We start from the raw sequence: 26,581 nt of genomic DNA on the forward strand, positions 1-26,581 counted from the left end.
ATATAATATATATACATGTAAGTATTAAGTAAAAATAATAATAATGCTAATAAATAATAAATATAATAATAATAGGAATAAAATATAATAGTATACATAATATTAAAATTAAAATAAAATAATGAGAAAAAGTGAAAAAAGGACAAAATTGAATTAAAAATGAAGTTTTGGGGCAAATTTCGAAATAGAACAAAAGAAAGGGGCTTATTTGAATGCGCGCAAAACATAAGGGGACTGAAACAGCAATTGTTCCTTCCCATCAAAACGCAGCACATCAACGGGGACTAAATTGAAAATCGCAAAAAATTTCAGGGCCAAATTAAAAATAAAAAATGACTTCATTGCAAAAGCTTGAAAAAGCAGAACGGCCAAATGCGAAAATTGCCCTTCTGCTCAAAAACACGCGGATCCTGGCCTTGAGTGGGTCAGATCGGGTCGGTGCATGGGTAAAGGGCAAAACGACGTCGTTTTAGGGTTAAAAGGCAGCCCCCAAAACGACGTCGTTTTGGGAGGCTATAAAAGGCAAAAAATTTTCAAAAAAATTCATTTGCAGCAGAGTGAAGAAAAAAAAAGAGAGGGGAGGGGGAGAGCTGTGATTTCTGGCCACAGGGTCGGTCACCGTCCGGTCACGGACTGTCATGGCCTCGCTTTAAACCACCGTCTGGTGGCGAAAAATCGAAATAAAGGTATTTTTTATTTTTTTGTATATTTTTTATGTTTTTTAATACTCGTATATATAAATGGTAAAAGAAAATAAATGGATCTTTATATGTATATATAGTTACGAAAAGTAAATAAATAAAAATGAAAATAGATCGAAAATAACACCTTATCCCGAATCTAACTCCTCTGTTTTAGTATTTCTTGCTATGATCGAATGCTTCTATTGGTGCTTGAGTCTCTTTTTGTTCTATTTTTTTTGTATTCAAAAAATGTTTAGTAAAAAAATTCCCTCTAATTTACATTTTTTGGGCTTTTATAGCCTGATTTTGCTACTTGTTTGCTGTCACTTCTTCTCTGATTTTGCAAGTGCAAATGGTGGTGGAGGAGGTGGCTGACAGAGGAGTGGCGGTGGGTGGTGGCAGAGGTTAAAAGGCTGAAGACCCTAGGTGCGGCGTACCTAGGGTTTGGTTGCTGATTTGATTGGGATGGGCTAGGGTTTGATAGAAGGTGGAATTTGGGTCTGTTTGTTGGGCTAAAATTTGGGCTGTTAGTTGGGTATGGAAATGGGCTTGGGTTTTAAGGTTTATTTGTAAGGGTTTTAATTTTAATGGATGTGGGCTAATGGGTTGTATGTTAGATGTTTAGGATATTGTTGGGTTTAAGGATTTGATTTGGGTTGTTTGGTTGTAGTTAATGTGGGTCAAAATTGGCCTATAACAGTTTTTCTACTGTTCTTAGCAACTGTGTTTTGCGTGTTTGTCTCTGTCCTTGTGTTTTTTTTTACAGGTGGTGGTGGAGTCAACGGTGGGGAGAAACGCTCCCCTACTATTTTGGTGAAATGGTGGCAGACCTCGGGCAGCGTTCATGCTGACATGGCAAAGACATGGGAGCGGCGGCGGCCGGAGGCTTAGAAGAATTAGGGTTTTCTATTTTAGGTTTGGGGATTTAGGCATGGGCTTAGGTAATTGGGTATTTAGGTTTTTTTTGTAAATAAACTTTTTTTATTGGACTTTATTATTATTTTTTGTTTTAACTTGGTTTTTTTTGTTTTATTTGTTTGGGCTGGGCAGAATTGGGCTTCTACAAACATGACAACAAAACAATGTAATTTCAACTTTCATTGGACCAAAAACAATTGAAATGAAGCTTCAAGAAGATGACAACAATGGGAATCTCTATTTTCTGTTGCAGTTTGAACAACTGAAAGCAAAGAGGAATTGTGTGGGTAAAATATGAAAAAAAAATTGTAAAGAAAAAAATTCAAGGCCTCAGATATTAGTAAAAATCACAGACCCTTAACTAACAATTTCCCATCAATATGTAAACAATCAACTTAATTGTGCCTCAATATATTTTTAATAATTTAGTTCCATTTTAATGTGTGACATAACATTTTTCTTACCTAAATTTAACTTTTAATCTTTTAACATGAGTTGATTTCACAATTGTTTTTTTAATAGAAACATTATAATTAAAATGTTAAAATTGTAAACATAGCAGTTTATATTAGACCTGTCCATGGATTAGGTCATTTGACCTGGCTAAAGATATGCCTAGAAAATGAGAGGGTTTGGATAAAAATATAGGCCGAAAAATAGAGTTGGGCAAAAAATAAAGCCCATTTAAAAAATGGGTAGGGCCTAGGGTAACTCTTTTTTGGCTTGGGCCCAACTCGAATTAGCAAAAAGACAAAAAAAAAGTTATTTTCTTGTTGTTTTGTTGCTATTTTCTTATTGTTTCATTATTGTTTTACTACCATTTCACTATTATGTTACTATTATTTTGTTGTTATTATTTGGATATTGTATAACTTTTATTTTATTGATAATTTTGTTACTATTTTAGAGACATTTGCTTGTTAAGTTATACTTATTTTAGTGTTATTTAAGTATAAATATTTTTAAAATTTATTTTCAGTTTGTTGGAAAACATTTATTTTAATGTTTTAGTATTGTTGATGTATTATATTTTAAAATTTATATAAAAATAATATAAAAAATAGTTCGGTGGGCAAGGCTTGGGTTTTTGCATTTTTATTCAAGTCGAGCTTGGACAAAATTTTAAACCTATTTTTCGGGTCAGCCCAAAAAACATGCCTAAAATTTTGGCAAGGCCTAACCCAAACGGGCTTATGGACAGGTTTAGTCTGCATGGCAATCCACCTATACTTCATTTTTTAAAAAAAAATTTTGAACTTTTTATAATTTTTGGCATACCTTGTGCAGCGAACTTTGGGAACCTCACAGAGCACCCATAAGAAGCTTGGCACGTGTCTCCCATCGTAACTAGTGATACCATGAGTCCACACTAGTTCGCGAACTAGTACTTGGTTCAGGGAACGACAGCTTGACGAGCTTCAAAACTATGCACCTCCGCTATGGCAATATGAGAACTATGTGGAGGTCCAGAGTAGTTGATTACCAGTATCATAACATATCTTATCCTACGACATCACATCATTATCACTACAAAGGTATCAAATCAAACATCCTTGTCAATAATCTTAAGATACGTAGCTAAGTTTGTCACCCACTATAAAAGGGTCATGTAAACAACTTGTACGAGTCAACTTTCACAGACATTCACTACAGCAAAAATGACTTTTAGCGGCGTTTTTTTAGGCCTTTAGCGGCACTTTTAGGCGCCACTAAAACTATTTGCGGCGTTTTTACAAGCGCAAAAAAAAAGCCGCTATAGATGACGCCACAAAAGTTTGCGGCGTTTATTTTAAAAAACGCCGCTAAAGGTCATGGCCTTTAGCGGCGCTTTTCCCACAAAAGCTGCTAAAGGTCATGGCCTTTAGCGGCACTTTTCCCACAAACGCCGCTAAAAGTTGCGACCTTTAGCGGCGCTTTTCCCACAAACGCCGCTAAAGGTCATGAAATTTTAAAAAAAATATATTATAAAATATTATAAAGGTCATGAAAAATTAAAATTCATTATCAAAATGTTGAGGAGAATAATATCCATGATATAAATATAAAAATTTTCTATTAAAATTTATTATCAAATTAAATTTTCTATGAAAATTTTAACTTTAAAACTAAATATAAAATTTGATGAATTCAAATTTAGAATTTAAAATAATAAATTAATAACACAATTAAAATTCAAAAGTTAGAACTCAAGTTATTAAATATTAAAATAAAAATAAAAATATAGAATCAAAACTAATAAATAATAAAAATTAGATTAAATATAAAGATATAAATAAAATACAACAAGTCTTTTACTAACAGCAAGTCCAAAGACAACATCTTATTTATTAATAAAAACAACAAAACATCTAAACATTGCAAGACAATTTACAATCAAATATTAAAGCTTTGTTTATTTTCTCAAGCTGTAGTCCGTGGGCTAGAAACACCTGTAGCAGAAATATGTTTAACGCAATGCCAAAAGTTTTTAAAAAAAAATCAACATAAGAAAAGGAATTAGGAACCTTCTACAGCATTAGTGACAAGATCAACAGATACATCATGCATGACCGACACATCACCTATTTAACCACCAATCAAATACACAATCAGAGATTCTAAATTTCCACTCCTCACTAAATTTAAGTAATTTACTCGATAATCACTAAAGTCACACTCAAATTAAATTGCCTAACTAATAAACTCATACCGGTTTCACGAACTTTCGTGAAAACATTGATATCAAAACCACCGGAAAACCTTCCTCCCTTGCCTTCGTCAACCAATTCAAAAAAAAAACAGAAGTCAGCGAGCTAAATTCGAAGACTCAACATGCAATAAAATGATGATTCGATTAAAAACTCGGGATTCGCCGTAAGAACAATAGCTTTAACATTGTTTCACCTCGTTGCCTCAGCGAATTTCTCCTTCAATCCATCAATGACTGCAAAAATTCAAAAAAAAAAATCAAATCACCGAATCATTAATCAAAAATAAAGAAATGAAAAAAAGGGTAAATCAAAAGCTTTACTTGGAATAGCTAGAACAACGGAATGTCTAGAACGATCACCTTATGACCTTTTATCCAAAGCTTGAAAATTTCTAAAAATATGCCAGAAGATATATAGGGAGCCAATAACCTATGAAAAGAAAATTAACCAAATTAAGGAATCAATACAATCCGCAGTTTCAAGGCAAGGTAAATGACAGATGATCCATAATCAAGGTAAATGACATACATAACTTCCAATAGCCTTTAAATCGTTAAAAAGGAACCTCCTAGGAGATCATGATATCAATTTGCTACAACATTGACAAAATCATGCATACAAAACAAACTAAAGAAAGACCAAATTTTACATTAAAAATTGTTATAAAACTTGCAAATTGGAGATAAAATTCTGACCTCCAGGACTAGTATAGACTACCGGATAAGTATAATAGTAGAGAAACAAAGCTTTTAAGCTATTCCAAACATGAAGTTGAGTTTAAAATATTTAAAAAGGAAGAGGATGAAATCTATGAAAAATCAACCGATTAATGAGTTGACGTTTGGAGGCATCACAGAAGACAATTCGTCCCAATTTCAAACGATCAACTTGGCCATCATCTTGTAGTAGAAGAAAAGTTCCATAGAGATTAGTTCATTTTTCTTACTGTGCTGTTAACCCCAACATAATCACTCAGTTTGAAACAAAATTTGCTATTAAGAACAAAAGTACACTTGAAACAACCAACTTTCTATTATTTCCCCAGACACAATTGTTACATCTTCTTATTCAGCTTAGAATAAAATTTCAAAAGAATAGGTAGGCTAAACATTCATGCAAGCAAACTGTAAAATTAAAGGTAGCAAATTCTCATTCATCTCCATTTTTAACAAAAACACGAAATTAGAATTTGGAATGATACCCATCAAGGTCAATACTCAAAGCTTCTCAGCTGACATAAGAAACAGAAAGCATAAATACTAGGGTCCAAAATGAAATCCAACTTCTAGTATAAGGACTTTCATGGTCCTTTTACCTTAAAAATAGTAATTGCGTAAAGCATGCCATTTAGTTGAAATCTTAAATAGCGCAATAAATATTCCTTAAGTTTCATGATCATCAATGACAAAAAACATGTACATATTCACACATATTTTCTTGGTAAACAACAAAAGGTATGTTTCCATCTATCACGAAAACCAGACTATGCTTTTGACTTAACCAAAATATCACAAAAGATTTAGGCACAGAACACATAAAACAAACCATTACCGCATCATTACAAGTAAGAAAGACGAATGATAAATTTTCAATTACCAGAACTTAAACTCGGGTAGCCTACAAATAAACGGCTTGAACTCGTCTGAACCTTTTGTTGGCAACAAAAGTCCATCAGAACCTTCGAGTTCAGGATCAACCAAAGGAGACAAAAACCCAATTAGCAAATTCAGTAGGTAAATCACACGACTATATAAAACCCTTGAACGTAATAGACCCGCAAACAATAGATAGCTACTATAACAAGGGTTCCGATCCACCTATAAGTCGTATGAGGAGTCGACTTATCTAGATAATACTGATACATCCTCCAAGCATCATGTCCCTATTGAGGCAGCGGTGATGCCACCGATGCACCGTCCCCTCCGATTCCTTCCATCGGATATTAGCTTCAAATCCTATGTCATAAGAAAAGAATCAAATCAAAGTAAGTACAAAGATCCCTTAAGTTCCCAAATAAACACTTAAAAAACCCTAATGCTATGTTTGTTTACCAAGTACATGCTTAAAATCTCACGATTCAGAAACTTAAAACTGAGATTTTGAAAAAAATACACTAAACCCACCATATCACTAAAACCAAGAGTTACCAAAAAGAACATGAGATCCCATAATTTCCCTTCAACTTTCTCACTAAACAAACAATAACCCGTTTTTTGTTCTTTGAAAGGAAACAAGTAAACTTCCAAAACCCAGATCCAGAATAACCCAAAATCGTTGAATTAAAAAAAAGGAATCTATCATGAATACTAAAAAAAATCAAATGCTTGAAAAAACAAATTGGGAACTTTAAGAAGAATCAACATAAAACTGAAAAAATGGTTTTAAATATAGCTTTTAAAAGAACTCAAACCTCAAGGAACCTCCGTTGTTAAGCTTTGGACTATGAGGAATAGTTTTTTCTGGTGACAAGAGACGAAAGCAAGAGGCGATAAACAAGCAGATCTATTCGCAGATGGGTGTTTATGCTTAGATCAATTTTGATTGAAAGCTCTAAATCAAAGAGTGGGAAAGTGAATTCAGAGCAAAAATGAAAAGGAGTAGCTATGGTGGGTGAATTTAGTGCAGTGAAATGAAAAGAAAACAAGAAGTGTGATTGGTATAGGTGTATTGAATTGGTGTTGCTGGAAATGGGATATTTGGGGGCAAATTTTGAGAGTAAAAGGAAATGAGAAGAAGATGAGAAGCGGGTAACCAAAAAATTGTGAGCGGGATTTTGAAAAAGGGCTAAAAAATATTGGTCTTTTGTGGCGTTTTTACCAAAAACGCCACTATAGCTCAATTTTTTACGGTGTTTTTCTTAAAAAGCCACTATAGTTCAATTTTTTGTGGCGTTTTACCCAAAAACGTCACTATTGTTTAATTTTGATTTTTTTTCATTTTAACATATTTTTTCAATTTTTCTTTCAAAATTTTTGTCTTTGAGATTATCATTTTTAGATTTTTTTAAATTTTGAATATTGAACTTTTTAACTGAAATATGGACTAAAATATTAAATATTAAATTTTAAGCTTTTTATTTAATATATAAGAGATTATCTAAACCTTAAACCCTTAATTATAGTCTTCAAACCCTAAATCATGAAACATAAACCATCAACCTTAAAAGAATAAAAAACACTCTATAAAACAAGTTGGAACTAAAACAACACTTGTTTAAAAACAAAAACAAAAAAGAGTTGCAACTTTTTAATAAAAAGATTGATTTCTGAATAAAGAAAAATTCACTATTTTATAAAAAGAAAATGAGTTACAATTAAAAAATGTGGAGACACAAATGAGTGCAGAGGATTTTCGTTCAGATAAATAAATATATATTTTAATTAGTCAAGATCGATAAATATTAAAATAGTATAAACAAAAAACTATTAATAAAATTTAAAGGTAAACTTATCATTTAAAAGCGTTTTCCACAAAATATCCCTTCAATCCATTAAACAATATAACACCTTATTAATATATAAAAATATTTTTTATCAAAATCAAGATATCTATCATCGATAACAATAATTAATTATAGGGTTTAGGATTTAATTATTGAATATGATTCACTTGAGATTAACATACTATATACCCATGGCCATTAAACTTAAACCATAAAACCCTAAACCATAGACCTTAAACCTTAAATATTAAACCCTAAACCCAAAAATAAATTTAATCAATATTAAGTATTGCTTCCATAATTTATTATGAATATAAGCTTTTACATTAATATCAATGTATATACACATCGACATCCATATGATGTTTTTTGGGGTTTAAGGTTTTAAGAGTTATAGTTTAAGGTTTAGGGTTTAGGGTTTTTTAAGGTTCGTAGGTTTAGTGTTTTAAGGGTTATAGATTAGTGTTTATGATTTTTTGAGGTTTAAGGTTTTAGGGGTTATATGACTTTTAGCGGTGTTTTACCGAAAGCGCCGCTAATGTTCTGGTTTTTAGCAGCGTTTTACTGAAAGCGCCGCTAATGCTCTGGTTTTTAGTAGCGTTTTACAGAAAGCGCCGCTAATGCTCTGGTTTTTAGCGGCGTTTTATCGAAAGCACCGCTATTGATCTGTTTTTAGCGGCGTTTTTGGTAAAACGCCACTATTGCTCTATGTTTTACAATTTTTGTGGCGTTTTTTGATGAAACGTCGCTAAAAACGCCGCTAAAGCCCTATTTTCGTATAGTGATTGAATCCCTAATCTCTCTTCACAAAAACCACAATTTTCTTCCAACCTTCACATTCTTTCCTTATTTGTCAAACCAACATCTTCTTCTCTTTGTTCACCTCATTGGTTAATAATTTTTAATTTTTATAATTTTAAATTACTTGTTGATGTGACATATAAAATAAATAGTGCTATATTAGCACAAGATGTATAGAGATTGCCGTGTGAGTTGTCACATTAGCATCGTTAAAGAAATTAGTCTTTTAGAGAACATTTTCATTAAAAAATCATTTGACTTTTTTAAGGGTTAAATTTAATTTTAAAAAAGAACAAAATTAACAAAAAATATAAATATATTAAGTATTTAACCTTTAATTATAAGAACAAAATTAACAACAAATATAAATATATTAAGTATTTAACCTTTAATTAATTAAGTTTGGGAAGCTCCTTTTTCTGTTGTTTTTTAATTATAAAACAACCAATCTCGATGAAGTTGCTCTAATATTTGATTAAGATTGCTCCAAACTAGAAAAAAAGAATACGAAAAAATTAAGTCCAGCATGCTCCGGGCCACGCTATGAAGCAACGAATTCGTACTACTTTCATTTTTTTTTAATATCATTCGTTGATTCGAGGGTATATATATTCTGAATTTGAGACAATTATTCTCGTTGTTTATCAAATTTTAACTTATATTTTTATCGATTATTATTGCACTCAATACTTTTAAGGTGATAGTATTTTGTTTTTTATCTTTTAACATTCATGAGCCTTAGCTCTATTGATATCAAGAAAGTTAATTCCGTATCATTATCACCTATATCAGTTAGAATTTTAAAATTTCAATAGTACATTGAAATAATAAATTCTAATTTCTATTTCTGTGTAAATTTTGATTGATACCAATCATTTTGTTGTGTACTGGTTTGTACATGTTGGTACAAGATTTTAATACTTAAATTAAATTTTAATGTTTTTCATTTCTAATTATTTTATTTTTATAATTACATTTAAAAATAAAATATAACTTATTAAATATAATTAATTTTTTTATATAAATATATTTATATGTATGTAATTAAAATATATTTAGCAAAGCATCGATGTAAAAATAAAATGATGGTTTCTTGATATAATATGACTAACCTAAATTGTAAGATGTGAGCTATAGGAGTTATAGAAATATATATATATATATATATATATATATATATATATATTGGTGAATGAAGAAGTTAAATACAATTAGCTATGAAGAATCTTGTGTTGAATACCAACACTCTCTTGTAGAACTTTCAGAGCAATCAATTTGGGAGGAAACTCATGGATTCTTAGGCCAATAGGGTTACTCTTGCATAAAACTATCATAGAACCAACAACTATAAAGCTACATAAAGAGTTAATGCCTCTCTTCTAAGTTATGTCCAACCCATCATAATTACCTAAGGTTTCGCATCAAAAGCTGAGCACACACCTATATTCCAACTATAACCTGTAATCCACTTATCTTGATGGTCTCGGAATAAACTTCTACCTTTCGTCGCTTGTAAATTTAATATATGTTTTGTAATTTAATATAAGTTGAAAATCCACTTATCTATTTTCAAAGCAAAATAAAAAATAATAGAATAAAAAAGAAGAATGCACCTGTCGTTCTACCTTTCGCCGCTATAGTCGGTGACCTTCGCCGGCATAGAAGACGGTCGAATCCTTAGGGGTTCGCCTAAAACTGCATAAAAAAGCAAGAAACCGAATCGTCCCTCTAGGGTTTTGGTCAAACGGTGACACTTTTGCGTGTTTTAACACCGAATCTACGTTCTATTTGAAAAGAGGGGGTTAAAAAGTGTTTTTTTTGGGGATTTTCAGCTACCGGTGGCTGTCGTGGGTGGTTCGCTGGACTTGGAGGCCGGACTGAGTATTATTTTAGAGAGAAAAGAAGGGAAGAAGTAATTTTTTTTTACAAATAGCTACAAATGAATTTTTTTTAATTTTTCACTTAAATAGGCCATTGAAACGACGTTGTTTTGGCCTGGTTCCATAAACCCCAAAACGGCATCGTTTTGGGCAAGATCCGTCGATCCGACCCGATCCATCCCATAGGATCCAAGTGTTTTCGCCTGGAGGGGATATTTATGCTGTAATGACTCGAAATTTATGGGTATCGAAAATTGTGTTTCTCGCTTATTATTTTAGAAAATCGGGTTCGTAAATATTTATTAGAAATATTTACGAATGTTAGTTGAGTGATTAATTAGATTTTAGCTACGTGAATTAACTTGAATTAAAGTTAATTTAGTGTAAGGATTAGATTGAATATAGTGTAAAAGTTTAATTGTAGACTAAAGAAAAGTGAAAGGACTAAATTAGTAAATAAACCATAAAAGGAATAGTGCCAAATGTATAAAAATATTGATCCATGTGTATATATAATATATATATACTTTATACTTAAGCATATAATATAATAATATAATAATATATAAAAGAAACAAAGAAAAGAATAGGAAGTGAAAACGAAATAGGGGAAAGAAAAAGAGAAAGAAAATAAAAAGGGAAAAATAGGGATTTGAAACTTCAAGCTTAAATTGGTAAGTCAATTAAGTCTCTTTCTTTATAATTTTGATGTTTTTAGAGTCCTAGAGACAAATATTACTTGATGTAAGTGGAAATTTTGAAAGTTAGATGATTTTTAGACATGGGTTATGTTGAACAAATTGTTGAATTAGGGATTTAATTGAATAAATATCAAGTTAGAATTGATTAAGGGATTAAATTGTAAAAGAAGCTATAAGTTTTATGTTTGAGGGACTAAATTGAAAGAAACTTGAAATTAGGTTTTACCATGGATATCTAATGTTTAAGGTGAATATGATAGGAAATTGAATAGTAATGAAGTATGAATTGAGTGATAAAAGCAAATATGTTAATTAAGATTAAATTGAAAATTAAGGTATGAATCAAACAGAAATTCAATTATTATTGTGAATTGATATTCTATTAATAGTATAAATTCTTTAATTTCCGTAGCTAACATAGTAGCGGAGACATCGACAAAGAAAAGAAAAGAGAAGGTTGACGAGGAGTAATTTGAAAAATTACGGTTTGTATTTTTATAAACCAAACTTAATAATTAATATTGCAATTATTATATATATATGGTAAGTAGTGTAGAGGTAAGTATTATTACTATTGTATTGAATCGAATTGAGTTGTGAGTATTTGAAATGAAATGTATATTGATTGTTATCTAAAAATTTAAAATGAAATAAATACCCTATTAATAGTATCGGACTAGGTTGGATATAATTGGCATGCCATAGGATTGGAAGTGTACAGGGATACTTCGACCTTGAGTCGATGAGACACTAATAGTGTTGTACTGTTACTTTGACTTTGTGTCGATGAGGCACTTTGTGTGTCGTATTGTTTCTGTTACTTCGGTTTAATCCGATAATGTGTTATGTACCATACTGCTATTGTTTACTTCGGCAAAGCCGATGAGGCACAATGTGCCGTACTGTTGTGATAGTTGGATTCGTGTATCCACCAAGGTCCGAGTTATGTTAATAGGGGTAAATTACTGTACTGGACAACTGAATCAATGTGCTACTGTAATAGAATTCAAATGTTATTGATTGGTATTAAATTAAAATGAACATTTCATTGAAAAATAACCTTGAAAATAATTAGTGCTATGAGATTTGAAATTAGTAGCTTAAATACATTTTATATTAATAATTGTTTAAGTGTTGGTTTATAGAAATACCACTGAGTGAATACTCAGCGTACGATTTGTTTCCGTGCGCAGGTTAGGTACAAAAGCGACTAACAACTTAGCATCCAAGCCAACTCCCGAACTCAATACTTAGTGATGTATCTTACCTTGAGAAATGACATGTACCTAAGTTGTCTTTTGAAGTTATTTTGAATATGAATGCTACTAGTGTAAAAATGATAAAGGTTAATCTATATAAGCAAAGTTATGTTTATAATATAGTCTTTTATATAGTTTATTTTGAATAGATTTGGATGGTATTTAAGTATAATGTTTGGAAATTCTATGTTAAATAGTTATTGAAATTAAGTGAGTTAAATCGTTATAATGGAGATTTAATGTGTATTAGATGTGTTTAATCATGTTTTGGATTGGATTTTTAAGTTACTTGTTATTTAAAGCTTGCAGGGTGGTAAACTTGAGTTATAAGGTTCATTTTGAGTCCACACAACCTGTCACACGGGCGTGTGATTAGACCGTGTGAGACACACGACTTATACACGGGCATGTGATTAGGCCGTGTGTCTCCTACATCTTAAATAATGAAAACAGAATGCCCAAGTATGACCACACCGGCAGAGACATGGGCGTGTGTCTTAGCCGTGTGAAGAGCATGGTTATAGCACACGGGCATGTGCTTGGCCGTGTGAAAACTGCACTAGGTTTGAATAGAAAGAGATGACCAAGAGAGGATTGATAGCATTGGATCCAAGGGAAGAACCCGAAGAAGAGAGAAACTACTGTGAGTTTCATGACGAGGTGGGGCATGAAATCTAAGAATGTGTGGAATTCAGGGCCCCCGTGCAGAACATGATAGATAACAAAGAAATGGAATTCTATGAAGAAGTTAAAAGCCCCATAGAGGGAAATGTATGCGCATCCGAGGGAGAATCAAAGGCGCAGAATCAAACACCTAATTATCCCGTGGTGATCATTTCGAGACCCAAAAATAATGAAGCTGGAGTACAAATGCCACCGAGGGTCATAATCTAAATACCTGCAGTCTTCCCTTACAAAGACAGCAGAAAGGTCCCATGAAATTATGATTGCAGTGTGATGATGCCGAGAAAAGAGAGCCCGGTTGGCACTTCAAGAGGGGATCAAGACAGAGGTTCCTATACACGTAGCAGGAGGCGTTACGATACGGTGAAGGAGGAGGAACAACCCACAAAAAGAAAAGCCCAGGTGGTCGAGGAAATGAAGGGAAAAGCAACCAAACTTGTTAATGAGCCAGTTAATGAAGACGAGGCCAAGGAGTTTTTAAAATTCCTAAAGCATATCGAATACAGTGTGGTTGAACAGCTATGTAAACAACCAGCCTGTATTTCGGTGTTGGCCTTACTTCTGAGCTCAGAAGTCCATCGCAGCGCTAATGAAGGTCTTGAATGAAACGTATGTTCCCAATGATATCTCCGTTAACAAGTTGGACCGCTTGGTTAACAACATCAGTGCCAATAACTATATCTTCTTTAATGACGATGAGAAACCATCCGGGGGCATGTGGTCGACTAAAGCTCTGCATATCACCACACGCTGTAAAGGGTATACGCTGCCAGGCGTATTAATTGACAATAGATCTGCCCTGAACGTCCTGCCATTGACCATACTGAACAGATTACCTATAGACAGCTCTCACATGAAGGAGTACCAGAACATCGTGAAGGCATTCGATGGCACGGAGAGAAATGTGATGGGCAGAATCGAGGTACCCCTTGAGATTTGGGCCAAACACATATGAGGTGGATTTCCTTGTAATGGACATCAAGCCCTCATATAATTGCTTATTGGGGAGGCCCTCGTTGCATCAAAAATTGAAGCTGGTGTCGGAGGGGAGGTTGATAACGATTAAGGCTGAAGAAGATATTATTGCAACTGTGAGCAATAATGCACCCTATTTGGAGACAGATGAGGAAGCAATCGAATGCTCATTTCGATCTTTGGAATTTGTAAACGCGACGTTCATCGCCAAGGGAAGCAAAATTCTGGTGTCGAAATTGTCCAAAACCACGAGGATGAGCCTCCAGTTGACGATTGGAAAAGGGGCCCTACCCGGAAAGGGACTCGGGAGACATCTACAAGGAAGGACTAAAACGCCAATGCTGAAAGGCAAGAGAGACCACTTCGGCTTAGGATTTAAGCCGGATACGAAACAAAGGAGAAGGGAGCTGGAAAAGAAACAAGAAAGAAGGAGAGCTCGATTAACGGGGGAGGAAATCAAGTGGGAACCAATGATATTCCCCCATATATCGAAAACATTTGTGTCTGGGGGAATCATTCATCCCGAGAGAGACACGCCAATGACGGGAGCTATAGAAGAAAGACTGGAAAGCTTAGACATTAACGTCATGTACGAAAGGGAGACTGGAAGAGAAAGTTTATCAGACATTGGCCCCTACACACCTGGAAGTGTTCTGGAAAACTGGACTGCGGAAGAGATCCCTATAGTTTTTAGAACGGATTCAGAGTAATGTCCAAAACACACTTATTGCTCTAGGCCTAGAAGTGATAAGAATCTTTTGTGAAATAGGCTGATGTTTAAAAACGATATTTTAATAAAATGCACGGTTATTATCATTTTTGAACAAATGTTATCTCGTCCTTTCAATTCCATTCATAACCATACAAATGATTACTTTCAAATTCTTTTATTCTTGAAACATTCTTCTAAATATTCTTTCATTCGTCATTCATAATCATATCACGCAAATAAATGTTTCGAATTTTTTTAATTCTTTGTATCTGCCTTCGTCCTCATAAGAGGTCCCTAGATATTAATGATACGAGTGACATTGCTAGCGACTCAGAATTTCCTTTCGAGCAAGATGTGTGTATGGATAATTCTCAGGATTTTGAAGATGACCAAGGCTGTAACCTATCTCCTGATTTGTTGAGGATGGTAGAAAAAGACGAGAAACAAATCCTACCTCACAAAGAACCAATCAAAATTGTGAGCTTAGGAGAAGGACAAGAGGTGAAGATCGGAACATGTATCACTGCGGAAATGAAGCGAGACCTCATTGAATTACTTCAAGAATTCAAAGATGCCTTCGCATGGTCATACCAAGATATGCCCGGGTTGGACACTGACATCATGGTGCACCAACTTCCCATAAAAGAAGAGTGTAAGCCAGTTCAGTAAAAACTCCAAAGAATGAGGCCCGATGTCTTGCTAAAAATAAAGGAAGAGGTTCGAAAGCAGTTTGATGCTGGATTTCTGAAAGTAGTAAAATACTCAGAATGGGTAGCCAACATCGTCCCTGTCCCTAAGAAAGATGGAAAAGTGCGAATGTGTGTGGACTACAGAGATTTGAATAAAGCCAGCCCAAAAGACAATTTCCCACTACCTCATATCGACACCCTAGTGGACAACACGGCAAGACACTCACTATTTTCATTCATGGACGGTTTTTCTGGATATAACCAAATCAAGATGCACCCTGGAGATATGGAAAAGACCACATTTGTAACCATGTGGGGCACGTTCTGCTACAAGGTGATGCCGTTTGGACTGAAGAATGCGGGGGCAACTTATCAAAGAGCCATGGTAACCCTTTTTCACGACATGATGCATAAAGAAATCGAGGTTTATGTCGATGATATGATCGCTAAGTCTCGAACAGAGAAGGAACACATACAAGTCCTGAGGAAATTGTTCTTGAGGTAGAGGAAGTTTCAGCTAAAACTCAACCCCGCCAAATGTACCTTCGGAGCCAAGTCTAGAAAGTTGCTCGGATTCGTGGTTAGTGAAAAAAGGATCGAGATTGATCTGGACAAAGTTAAAGCCATACAAGAGCTATCCCCGCCGCGGACTCAAAAAGAAGTTCGAGGCTTTCTAGGAAGATTAAATTACATTGCTCGGTTCATTTCACAACTGACTGAGAAATGTGACCCTGTCTTTCGCCACATCAAGAAACATAACCCAGATGAATGGGATGAAGAATGCTAAAGGACTTTCGACAAGGTCAAACAGTACTTATCCAACGCCCTGGTGCTGATGCCACCTAACCCCGATAAGCCGTTGATACTGTACTTGACAGTATTCGAGAATTCCATGGGATGCGTATTGGGTCAGTATGACGAGTCGGGGAGGAAAGAAAAAGCCATTTACTATCTTAGTAAAAAGTTCACAGAATGTGAGACAAGATACCCGCTGATAGAGAAGTTGTGTTGTGCCCTAATTTGGACAACCCGAAGGCTGAGGCAGTATATGTTGTATCACACCACTTAGCTCATATCAAAATTGGACCCCTTGAAGTACATGATGGAGTCAACAGCTTTGAATGGAAGGATGGCCCGATGGCAGATTCTGCTTTCTAAATTCGACATTGTCTACGTGAACCAAAAAGCGGTAAAAGGAAGTGCAATAGCAGATTTTCTAGCCAGTAGAGCTTTGGAAGACTACGAGCCTTTGAACTTCGACTTTCCGAATAAAGACCTAATTTGTGTTACTACCACTGAAGAAGGTGCTCTCAAAGAACTTTCATGGAAATTGAATTTCGATGGGGCGTCAAATGCTGTACGCAATGGAATCGAGGCCGTCTTAGTATCCCCAAATGGAGATCATTATCCATTCACTAGTAAGTTGGATTTTGACTGTACGAATAACATGGCAGAATAGGAGGAGTGCATCATGGGAGTCCGCGTAACCATAGAACGCAAGATTAGAGTGCTAAAGGTGTATGGGGATTCCGCGCTAGTAATTTATCAACTCAAGGGAGAATGGGAGACCAAAGACCCCAAGTTGATCGACTATCGAAAACTAGTCCTTGAATTGGTTAAAGAGTTTGATGACATCACCTTCCACTACCTTCCACGAGACGAAAATCAGATGGCTGATTTTTTGGCTACCTTAGCCTCCATGATTAAGGTAAACAAACAAGAAGATGTCAAACCCATCCAGCTGAGCATTTATGAAGTTTCGGCCCACTGTTACAATATTGAAGAAGACGAAGATAAAGATGATCACCCCTGGTATTACGATATATTGCAATACGTGAAGAATCGTGAATACCCGGACCAGGCAAGCGAGAATGACAAAAGAACGCTAAGAAGATTGGCTATCGATTATGTCCTAAATGGGGATATCTTGTACAAAAGAAGAAAGGGTCAAGTGCTACTAAGATGTGTAGACGCTGTAGAAGCTAAGAAAATCTTGGAAGAAGTCCACGAAAGAGTCTGTGGGACACACGCTAATGGATTTACAATGGCTAGGCAAATTATGATATTCGAGTACTATTGGTCCACCATGGAAGGAGACTGTGTCAATTACGCTAAGAGATGTCATAAGTGCCAAATCTACGGAGACAAAATTCATGTGCCTCCTTCACCGCTGCATGTCATGGTTTCTTCATGGCCATTCTCTATGTGGGGCATGGATATGATTGGACCAATATCGCCAAAAGCTTCCAATGGACATCGGTTCATCTTCGTGGTTATCGACTATTTCACCAAATGGGTAGAAGCCGCTTCGTATGCTAGTGTGACAAAATTGGCAGTGAGCAAGTTTCTAAAAAATGAGATCATATGTCGATATGGAATGCCGGAGAGGATCATATCTGACAATGCATTAAACTTGAACAACAGTACGATAGTAGAAGTCTGCAGTCAATTCAAGATCAGACATCACAACTCGTCACCATATCACCCGAAGATGAATGGGGCAGTGGAAGCGGCCAATAAGAACATTAAGAAGATTGTGGAAAAGATGACCGAAACCTACAGAGACTGGCATGAGAAGCTACCATTTGCCCTCTTCGCGTATCGAACATCAGTCAGAACTTCAACCGGGGCAACTCCTTTCTCCCTGGTCTACGAAATAGAAGCGGTGTTGCCAATTGAAGTCGAGATCCCGTCTCTTTGAGTGTTGTCGGAGTTAAAGTTAGAAGAAGCCGAGTGGATCCAGTCTCGATATGATCAATTGAACCTAATTGAGGAAAAGAGGTTAAGAGCTATCCGTCATGGTCAGATGTACCAAAAGCGAATGATGCGGGCTTATGACAAAAAGGTTCCCCCTAGAGAATTCCACGAGGGAGACCTGCTTTTGAAAAAGATCCTTCCCATATAGAAGGACTTTCGAGGGAAATTGATGCCTAATCGAAAAGGGTCTTACGTGGTGAAGAAGGCTTTCTCCGGAGGAGCATTAATTCTAGCCGAGATGGATGGTAGAAACTTACCCAATCCTGTAAACTCGGATTCAGTCAAGAAGTATTTTACCTGAAGAAAGAGAGGCCAGAGTGAAAACCCGCAAAGGGCGCTCTGAACTCTAAAAAAAAAATCGGAGAGGCCAAGGTGAAAACCCGCAAAGGGCACTTTGGAACCAAAGGGGCTCTTGAGTTGAAAACCCGAAAACGGGCAGCTTAAATTTTGAATATGGGGCATATGGTAGTCTTGTCCTTCCAAAATCAACAGGAGAGAAGAACATTGCACCTTGGAGCATCAAAAAAATACACGGCATCTCCTGAACACACATTTGGTTCGAAGGAACCTTTGAGAAATCAGAATAGTGAAACTCGTGCTGCGATATCTGAGGCATCTTTTTCTCATTTTTCGCACCTTACCAGATTCGTTATCCTATGTATTCACATCAAACTTTGCTTAATAAAATGCCATTTGTCCATTGTGATAATCTCTTTCGAGCATTTTTGTTGAAATCGCAATTTTTAAACATGTAATATCTACACAAAAGACGTTATGTATATTACTCTGGAAAGTCTCTAAATAGTACAAGGACCTGAAACAAGGCCACTAGTCAGGACTAACCAGGTTCAAAGTTGGAAAATATTCAAAAAAGAGGAATCCAAATTAGGACTATTTCCTCAAATTTTCTGTCAGAGATAACGGCTAAGTAAGAAGACGCGATAGCACATCAATGATGGAACCCGGACGAGTTATGAGCAATGATACCTTAAGCATTTAAAAAGGAATCACTCTCATAATATTTCCACATTCATAATCATTCATTTAGGAGCATATAATTCATCTCGATCATAGCATCCTAATTATTTGATACAAGAAACCAATTCTACAAATCATGTCTTTGGAAGACAGTGTAGTGACATTGGCGAATCCCACAGATCCTATTTCCCTGAAGTTACAGTGGAGCAGATCAAGGACGACGAATCATGACTTCCTGAAGTTGCAATGATGCAGATTTAAGTCACTAACCTAGCTCCCTAAAGTTGTAGAGTAGGTTAAAATTTTAGATCTCGTTTCCCTGAAGTTGTAGTGGAGCAGATCAAAGACGACAAATCTTGACTTCCTAAAGTTGCAGTGAAGCAGATTTCAGTCACTAACCTAGCTCCCTAAAGTTGTAGTGGAGTAGGTCAAAATTTTAGATCTCATTTCCCTGAAGTTGCAGTGGAGCAAATTTAAGCTATCACCCTAGCTCCCTAAAGTTGTAGTAGAGTAGGCTGAAATTTTAGGTCTGGTTTCCCTAAAGTTGCAGTGGAACAGATCAAAGACGATGAATATTGACTTCCTGAAGTTGCAGTGAAGCAGATTTAAGTCTCTAACCTAGCTCCCTAAAGTTGTAGTGGAGTAGGTCAAAATTTTAGATCTCGTTTCCCTGAAGTTACAGTGGAGCAGATTTAAGCCATCACCCTAGGTCCCTAAAATTGTAGTAGAGTAGGCTGAAGAATGCAAAATCTTATCTCCCCGAAGTTGCGGTGGAGCAGATCTAAGTCACAATCCTTATCTCTCTGAAGTTGCAGTAGAGCAGGATAAAAACACACGAACCATGTCTCCCTAAAGTTGCAGTGGAACATATTGAAGCTACTTGAAGAAAATAAGCACCAAGAAGTCGAAGCTCAGTAGGCCCTGGCCAAATTGGCCCATTTATAGTCTTTGCTCTATCCTCGTTCCATGATAATGAGCAAAGAGGGGCAGCTGTAGTGGGCCAAATATGCCCGGGCCCGTTACAAATAAACCATAAAACATAAAATGAATAAAACCATCACAGTCCTTTAAATGTTTAAAGTCCAATTACATGACCCAAATCTAAAACCTAAGCCTAATACAACCCAATAGCCCAAAATTCCAACCCATTTACAATAGCCCAATCCTAAGCCCAACTACCCTGGCCCAAGAACACAAGCTAGGGCAGAACCCTAACGGCTTGATTGCACTGCAGCAAGTCCCAGTCTCCACGCCTCCATACAGCGCTACCAAGCCCCCACGCCACTACCTGCCTCTCCAAAGACAAATTTCTATACCCTAAAGAAGACTGCACTGCAAGCATAAAAAGAGAACAGACGCAAGAAAATAAAGAAATTTTTTGTATATTTTTATTTCTTCTTCTCTTGGCTATAAAAGCCTGGGATTTTTTCGATTGTAACCCTTCTTTTTTACGCACATTTACACATACAGAAGCAATAGAAAACTAAAAAAAAGCAACGTGATTTCCTTATTCGAACCTCTGAGATTATTACATTTTTTCGATCTATTTCCTTCTATTTTCTTCTTTTTTTTTATATTTTAATAAAAAGAAAAAGGGAACATGAGAACCTTACCTCATTGCTGAGCCGTCGGTCCCCTTTCACTCCGTCTTAATCGGAGTCAGAAGGGAGATCTGTGGCTAAATTCGGCCACACGCTTTGAAGCTCGGAGCACTGGTCACAGTGTTTTACGGCGTACTGGTCTTTGAGGGAGAGAGTTGAAGTGCGGCTGATAAAAGGGGTTAGGGTTCGGAGCTTTAAGAATCTGGTAAAAAGGGGGGGTTCTTATATCTATGGGGGACGACGTCGTTTGAGGCTTACTACCATAGCCCCAAAACAGCGTCGCATGAGTCCATTCGCCTGACCCAAGCCAGTCTGCTGCCCCGATGACCCGCATGTTTTTGCAGTGAGGGGTTATTTACAATATCAGTCCCTCCTCTTTCACGCAGCATTGAAATCAGATTATATTCGCGTTCCCTTTTCTTTTAATTTATCCCTGCAATTTGTGTGCGTTTACAACCTGGCCCACACTTAAATGCTGCACCGTGAGGACTGGTATATTTCCAGTTTAGATCCTCTTGCATTTGCGCATATCGCGTATTGGCCTTTTTTTTTTCATTGGGGTTTTGTTTTTTAAATCATCCCTTTTGTTTTGAATTGATTCCAATTGAATCTTCTTAGCTCATAGCTCTCTTTTCCCGATTACTCTTTTATACATTTTAATCTATTTCGGCGATTGCTTCTCTTTTATTGTAAGTTTCTTTATACCGTCATCGTATTGTGTGTATTTTATTCAAACGTTCTACATAGTATTATATATAAGTATCTATATATATACTTTATAATAAATAAACTTGATTCCATGTACATTCCTAATGTCATCTTATTCCTACTTGTCTTTGAACTTATTCATACATTTTGACATATATTTTTGTTATTATAATTAGTTTTGCATGCTTGTTTTACATATTATTTACATGATTATTATGCATATATTAACACACTTATTACTTTAATAGTTTTTATTTTAAAACACCTTTATTCTTAATTGCTTGTTTATACAATCGTTTTGAAGATTTTTTTATGTTAACATTTCGCATTTCTTATTTTTCTATATGTATATTTGTACATGCATAACCTCATTTTGTTTTATAAAGTCATCACTTTAAATTCCTTTTTGCATTAAGCTATTTTAATATCTTTATATACCCTCTTGTTTAAAAATTAATATATATATGTATACTTGGTATTAAAATTAACTTTATTTCATATACATATTATTAATCTCGTATTATTCTATAAATGTAATTTCCTTTATATTTATTCTTATATTATATTACGTAATCCTACATAGTACATCCTTTAAATTATTACTATATGTATACATATTTACGTACATAAGTCTTTTTAACATATTTTACTATATATTGTGTTGATTTAAAATTTCACATTTAAATACTATTTTGATATACATGTACATATTTTTTGTTATGTCCCCGCTTGTACCTTTATTATTATTTTGCATTAAGTATTATTAAAATTATCATGTACTTTGTCAACTTTTAAATGAATTTGTGTTTAAATTATTTTACATACAATTTAATCCAAACTTTCACTTTCTAATATTTATTTCAATAGTTATATATATTCCTAGTTTTTATTCAAACTCGTCAACTTTTATAACATGAGTTTATTAACCTTATACCACTTTGACTTCTAAATCCCATTTTGTTTGCACATGCTTTGTTGGTTGTTTTATATTTTATATATATATATATATATATATATATATATTCCTTGCATGACATTCATCTTATTAGTATGTTAATTGCTCTTCATACATGATTCAAATTAGGTTATAATTTCTAGGTTAATTGTATTTAATTGCTTATTCCGCTAGTTGATTAATATTCTCATTCATCGAGCGTGGTATCTCGCATGTACACATTACCCCATTCATTATTTTCCTTTTGATTTTTGAAATATGGTTTTAAAACCCAATTTTTTTACGATTAATGTCATCTTATTTCAAATCAAATTAATATGTTTTTAAGTATTCATCCAAAAATTCTTCAAAACGAAGACGAAATTTGATGTTCGGCAATTCGCGGAATTGTGCCCTAACGTGTTGGGTTGCAATTTCGCATTTGCTCAAAATAATCGAATTTCCCTTTGAAATTCCATTCATATCTTTTAAAATCCCTTAAACGAAGATGAGATTTGATGTTTGGCAATTCGCGGAATCGTGCCCTAACGTGTTGGGTTGCAATTTCGCATTTGCTCAAAATAATCGAATATCACTTTAAAATTTCACTCGTGTCTTTTAAAATCCCTAAAACGAAGGCGATATCTGGTATTTGGCAATTTGTAGGATCGTGCCCTAACGTGTTGGGTAGCAATTTCTCGATTGTTTAAAATAATCAAATATCCCTTCAAAATTTCACTCGGCTCTTCTAAAAATCCTTTAAAATGAGGGCAATACTCGGTGTTTGACAAGTCGGGAATCATGCCTTATCGTGCTCGGTTGTGATTTCTTGTTTGTTCAAAACAATCGAGTAGTCCTTTAAGTCTTTATTCATAACTATTAAAAACCTTTCAAAATGAAGGTGATGTTCGATGTTTGGAAATTTGAGAATTGAGCCCTATCGTGCTAGGTTTTGCTTTTTCATTTGCTCAAAACCATGAAGGATCCCTTCGGAATTTCACCCTTATTTTCTAAGGTAAGGCAATGGACAATGTTTGCAAAATTCGAGGAATCGTGCCCTACTGTGCTGGGTTTCGATTTTTCGTTGGACCAAACAGTTGGGCATCCTTTTGTTAATTTCAAATTGTAGACTTTCGGACGTCGAAACAAGAAGATTTTGCTAACCCACTCGGGTTATTTAAACGTTTTCGATAAGAACCACATTTAAAAAACATTTTTTAAGCTTTAACATAATGACAGTATTTAATCAATTTGGTACTAATTTTGGGCGTAATGAGGGTGCTAATCCTTCCTCATGCGTAACCGACTCCCGAACCCATTTTCTCAAAAATTCGTAGACTAAAATATTTGTTTTAGTAAACTAAAAATGACTTTATTCTTAGGTGATCCGATCACACTAAAACAAAGATCGGTGGTGACTCCATATTTCTGTTTTTCAAAAGTCGATTCCGCCGTTTTTATTAAACGTAAAAATTTTCAAAAATGGATGGTTTCGACAGCTTGGCGACTCCGCTGGGGATTGAACTTGAGAGTCTAGCCATAAAAATCGATTATTTACTGTCCTTTTGTTAAAAGATCGAAAATTTACTTTAAAAAATCATGAATCTTTCGACTGCATTTGATTGTATGCTTGTTTTGGTACGAGTATTGTAGAATAGCACTGCATTTCATTGCATGGCCACTGTGGTCACACCTTCTAAGTGGGAGTAAGAAACTACGCTTTCGTGAGGTTTTCACCTCCGCATGGGCTAGTGGATTGCTTCCGAGGTACATCCGTACCTATGATTTCGTGAGATTTGCATCTCTGCATGGTCATAGGGAAATGTATCCCCCCGAACCGAACTCGATCTATATGAGCCTATAATGGGTGAGGATTGAGGAATCTGCTGGTTCGGGTACCCCTTTTCCTAGAACTAAACCACATATAGTGAACCTTAGGAGCTATCCTTGGGTGGAGCCGCGTCGAGCCTTAGTACCTACCCGTATATGCACTATAATTATTGTTTATATGCTTGCATTTTATCACTATTATTTGATACTAACCGGTGTTTTGTTTTGACTATCTTTTTTGCATGACATTGCATATTAAAGGAAGCGCTAATCCGCATTCAATTACTAAGTTAGAAAATTTGACATGGAGAATGAATTTCTTAGTAAAGTCGAGGATAATGCGGCCGTTCATGCTTGGTCGGAGAGGCTACAATCTGAGAGGGGGGATAGCTTGGCAGAAGGGTATGTATCGGAGCTACAGGATTTCACTCGCGTCAATGTAGTACAGAATGAGCTGCAAGAGTTGAGAGACATTTGGGCTAGTTGGGATGAAGGGATCAAGCAGTTGTTTTACCAAAGCTATGGTGACATATCCTACCTGCTAGATATTAGAGTGGATAAGCATTTGTTCCGAGCCTTGGTGCAGTTTTGGAATTCTGCGTATAAGTGTTTCACTTTTGGAGAAGTAGATTTGGTACCTACCAAAGAGGAATACATTACGCTGCTTAGATGTCCAAAGATTCAGGTCCGGAAGACTTATGCCCGGGTTTTTAGTAATCAGGCTTTCGTGAAGAAACTGATGAGCATTTCCAGGATGAGCGAGCCTTGGATCACTGCTCGGATTCAGCAAAAAGGAGATAGCAAATGTGTCCCTTGGGAGAATTTACGAGATTTGATCTTGACGCATCCAGATGAAAGAAAGAGGGTCGATATATTTGCCTTAAGCATCTACGGATTAGTGATCTTTCCTAAGGCTTTGAGGCACGTGGACGAGGCGGCCATTAACTTGTTTAATCGTCTTGAAAAGGGAATCACATCGGTACCGGCAATATTGACAGAAACGTTCAGATCTTTGAGCTCGTGTCAAAAGACAGGCGAGGGGCGATTTATTAGATGTGTTCAATTATTGATGGTATGGTTTCATGGGCACTTTTGGAAGGTAGTCAAGGTTTCCTATCGAGTCTTTTTTGAAGGTTATTCCCCTTTAAAAGAAGAGGCAGCTATACAGAGGAGAGAGGATATCTTGGAGGAGAAATGGATGGATATTTTTCAGAACCTCAAGGAAGAGGATATCGAGTGGAGAGCTTATTGGATGGTCCCTGACGAGATCATGTACCGATGTGGTAACTTCGATTGGGTGCCATTGTTAGGAATCTGGGAAGCTGCCGGGTATACTCCACTGTTAGCCTTGAGGCAATATAAGTCAAGGCAGTTTGTACCCACGACCTACGGACTTGCTCAAAGTGAATTCTCGTTTAAAGGTACTCACTATAAGAAGAGAGTTCAGGAATTATCGGATGCTTAGAAGCAAACTTATTAGATGAAGAGGTTAGCCGTCAGTTCCATGGTAACACCCGAGCATAGCGAATGGTTTAAGAAGAGGATTAATGATAATATTCCTAGGCCAAGTTTGGAGAATGCTCGACCTATCGGGGAACAATTACAAGTCACCTCATCGAAATTGGAAATTATAAGGCAAGATTTTGAGAAGAAGAGTTCGGAGCTTGGGAAGAAGATCGAACAATTGGAGGAAGAAAAGATGCACCTAAGGTTAGAAGCTGATGTCCAGAGGTCAGAGGCTAAAAAGTGGAGAAAAGGGAAAACTAAGGCCGAAGAAGACCTAGACAGCTTGAAGACTGACTATAAGAAGCTGCGCCTGTCTATGAGAACTGTCGGGTTAAGTAAGACTTTCGAACAATGGCGCCATGAAATTCGGGAAGAAAAGGCCAATACCGACCGGTGGGAAAGAAAATTTCGAGAAGCTCAAGCACGAAACGAAGATTTGGAGAAAAGTCTGTCAGAAAGCAGAAACGAGCGAGGGGAATTAAGGGTTAGAGTGGCAGAACTTGAGAAGTCCCTACATCAATACCGAAACCGCAACACTGCGATGGAATTGAGGGCAAGCTTGAGCAAGATAGAAGAAATGAAAGGAAAAATAGAAGAGTTAGAGGCGTCGCTACAAAACTGTGAGATGAGAATCCAGTTTTTCAAGGCAAACGAGGATCGTTGGAAGGAGCAGCTTCACCATGCGCAAGACCAACTTAGAAACAGAGATTAACTTATGGGGGAGGCCATAACCCAGATTCAGAAAGTAGCGGACTACTTGTAAACTTTAGCTATTCAGGCGGACACACTGAGCATGAAATATGAGTTAGAGTCAGAGTGCGGACAAGAGCTGG

General features: G+C 35.7%; 1 protein-coding gene and 1 long non-coding RNA gene across 2 annotated transcripts; one reads left to right on the forward strand and one right to left on the reverse strand.

Moving 5' to 3' along the window:
- Positions 1–3,027: 3,027 nt before the first annotated feature.
- Positions 3,028–4,589, reverse strand: LOC128283541 (uncharacterized). Its single transcript, XR_008273905.1, has 3 exons — positions 4,485–4,589; positions 4,291–4,353; positions 3,028–3,106 (listed from the first exon to the last, which is right to left on the reverse strand). It is a non-coding gene; the product is annotated as an uncharacterized LOC128283541 (long non-coding RNA).
- Positions 4,590–24,580: 19,991 nt separating this feature from the next.
- LOC128283827 (uncharacterized) lies at positions 24,581–25,707 on the forward strand. The gene is made up of 2 exons (XM_053021222.1): positions 24,581–24,644; positions 24,788–25,707. Exons 1-2 carry the CDS (start codon positions 24,581–24,583, stop codon positions 25,705–25,707), a joined length of 984 nt encoding a protein of 327 aa, XP_052877182.1.
- The last annotated feature ends 874 nt before the right edge of the window (positions 25,708–26,581 follow it).

Source organism: Gossypium arboreum, chromosome 11, assembly GCF_025698485.1.
Source record: "Gossypium arboreum isolate Shixiya-1 chromosome 11, ASM2569848v2, whole genome shotgun sequence".
NCBI lineage: Eukaryota > Viridiplantae > Streptophyta > Magnoliopsida > Malvales > Malvaceae > Gossypium > Gossypium arboreum.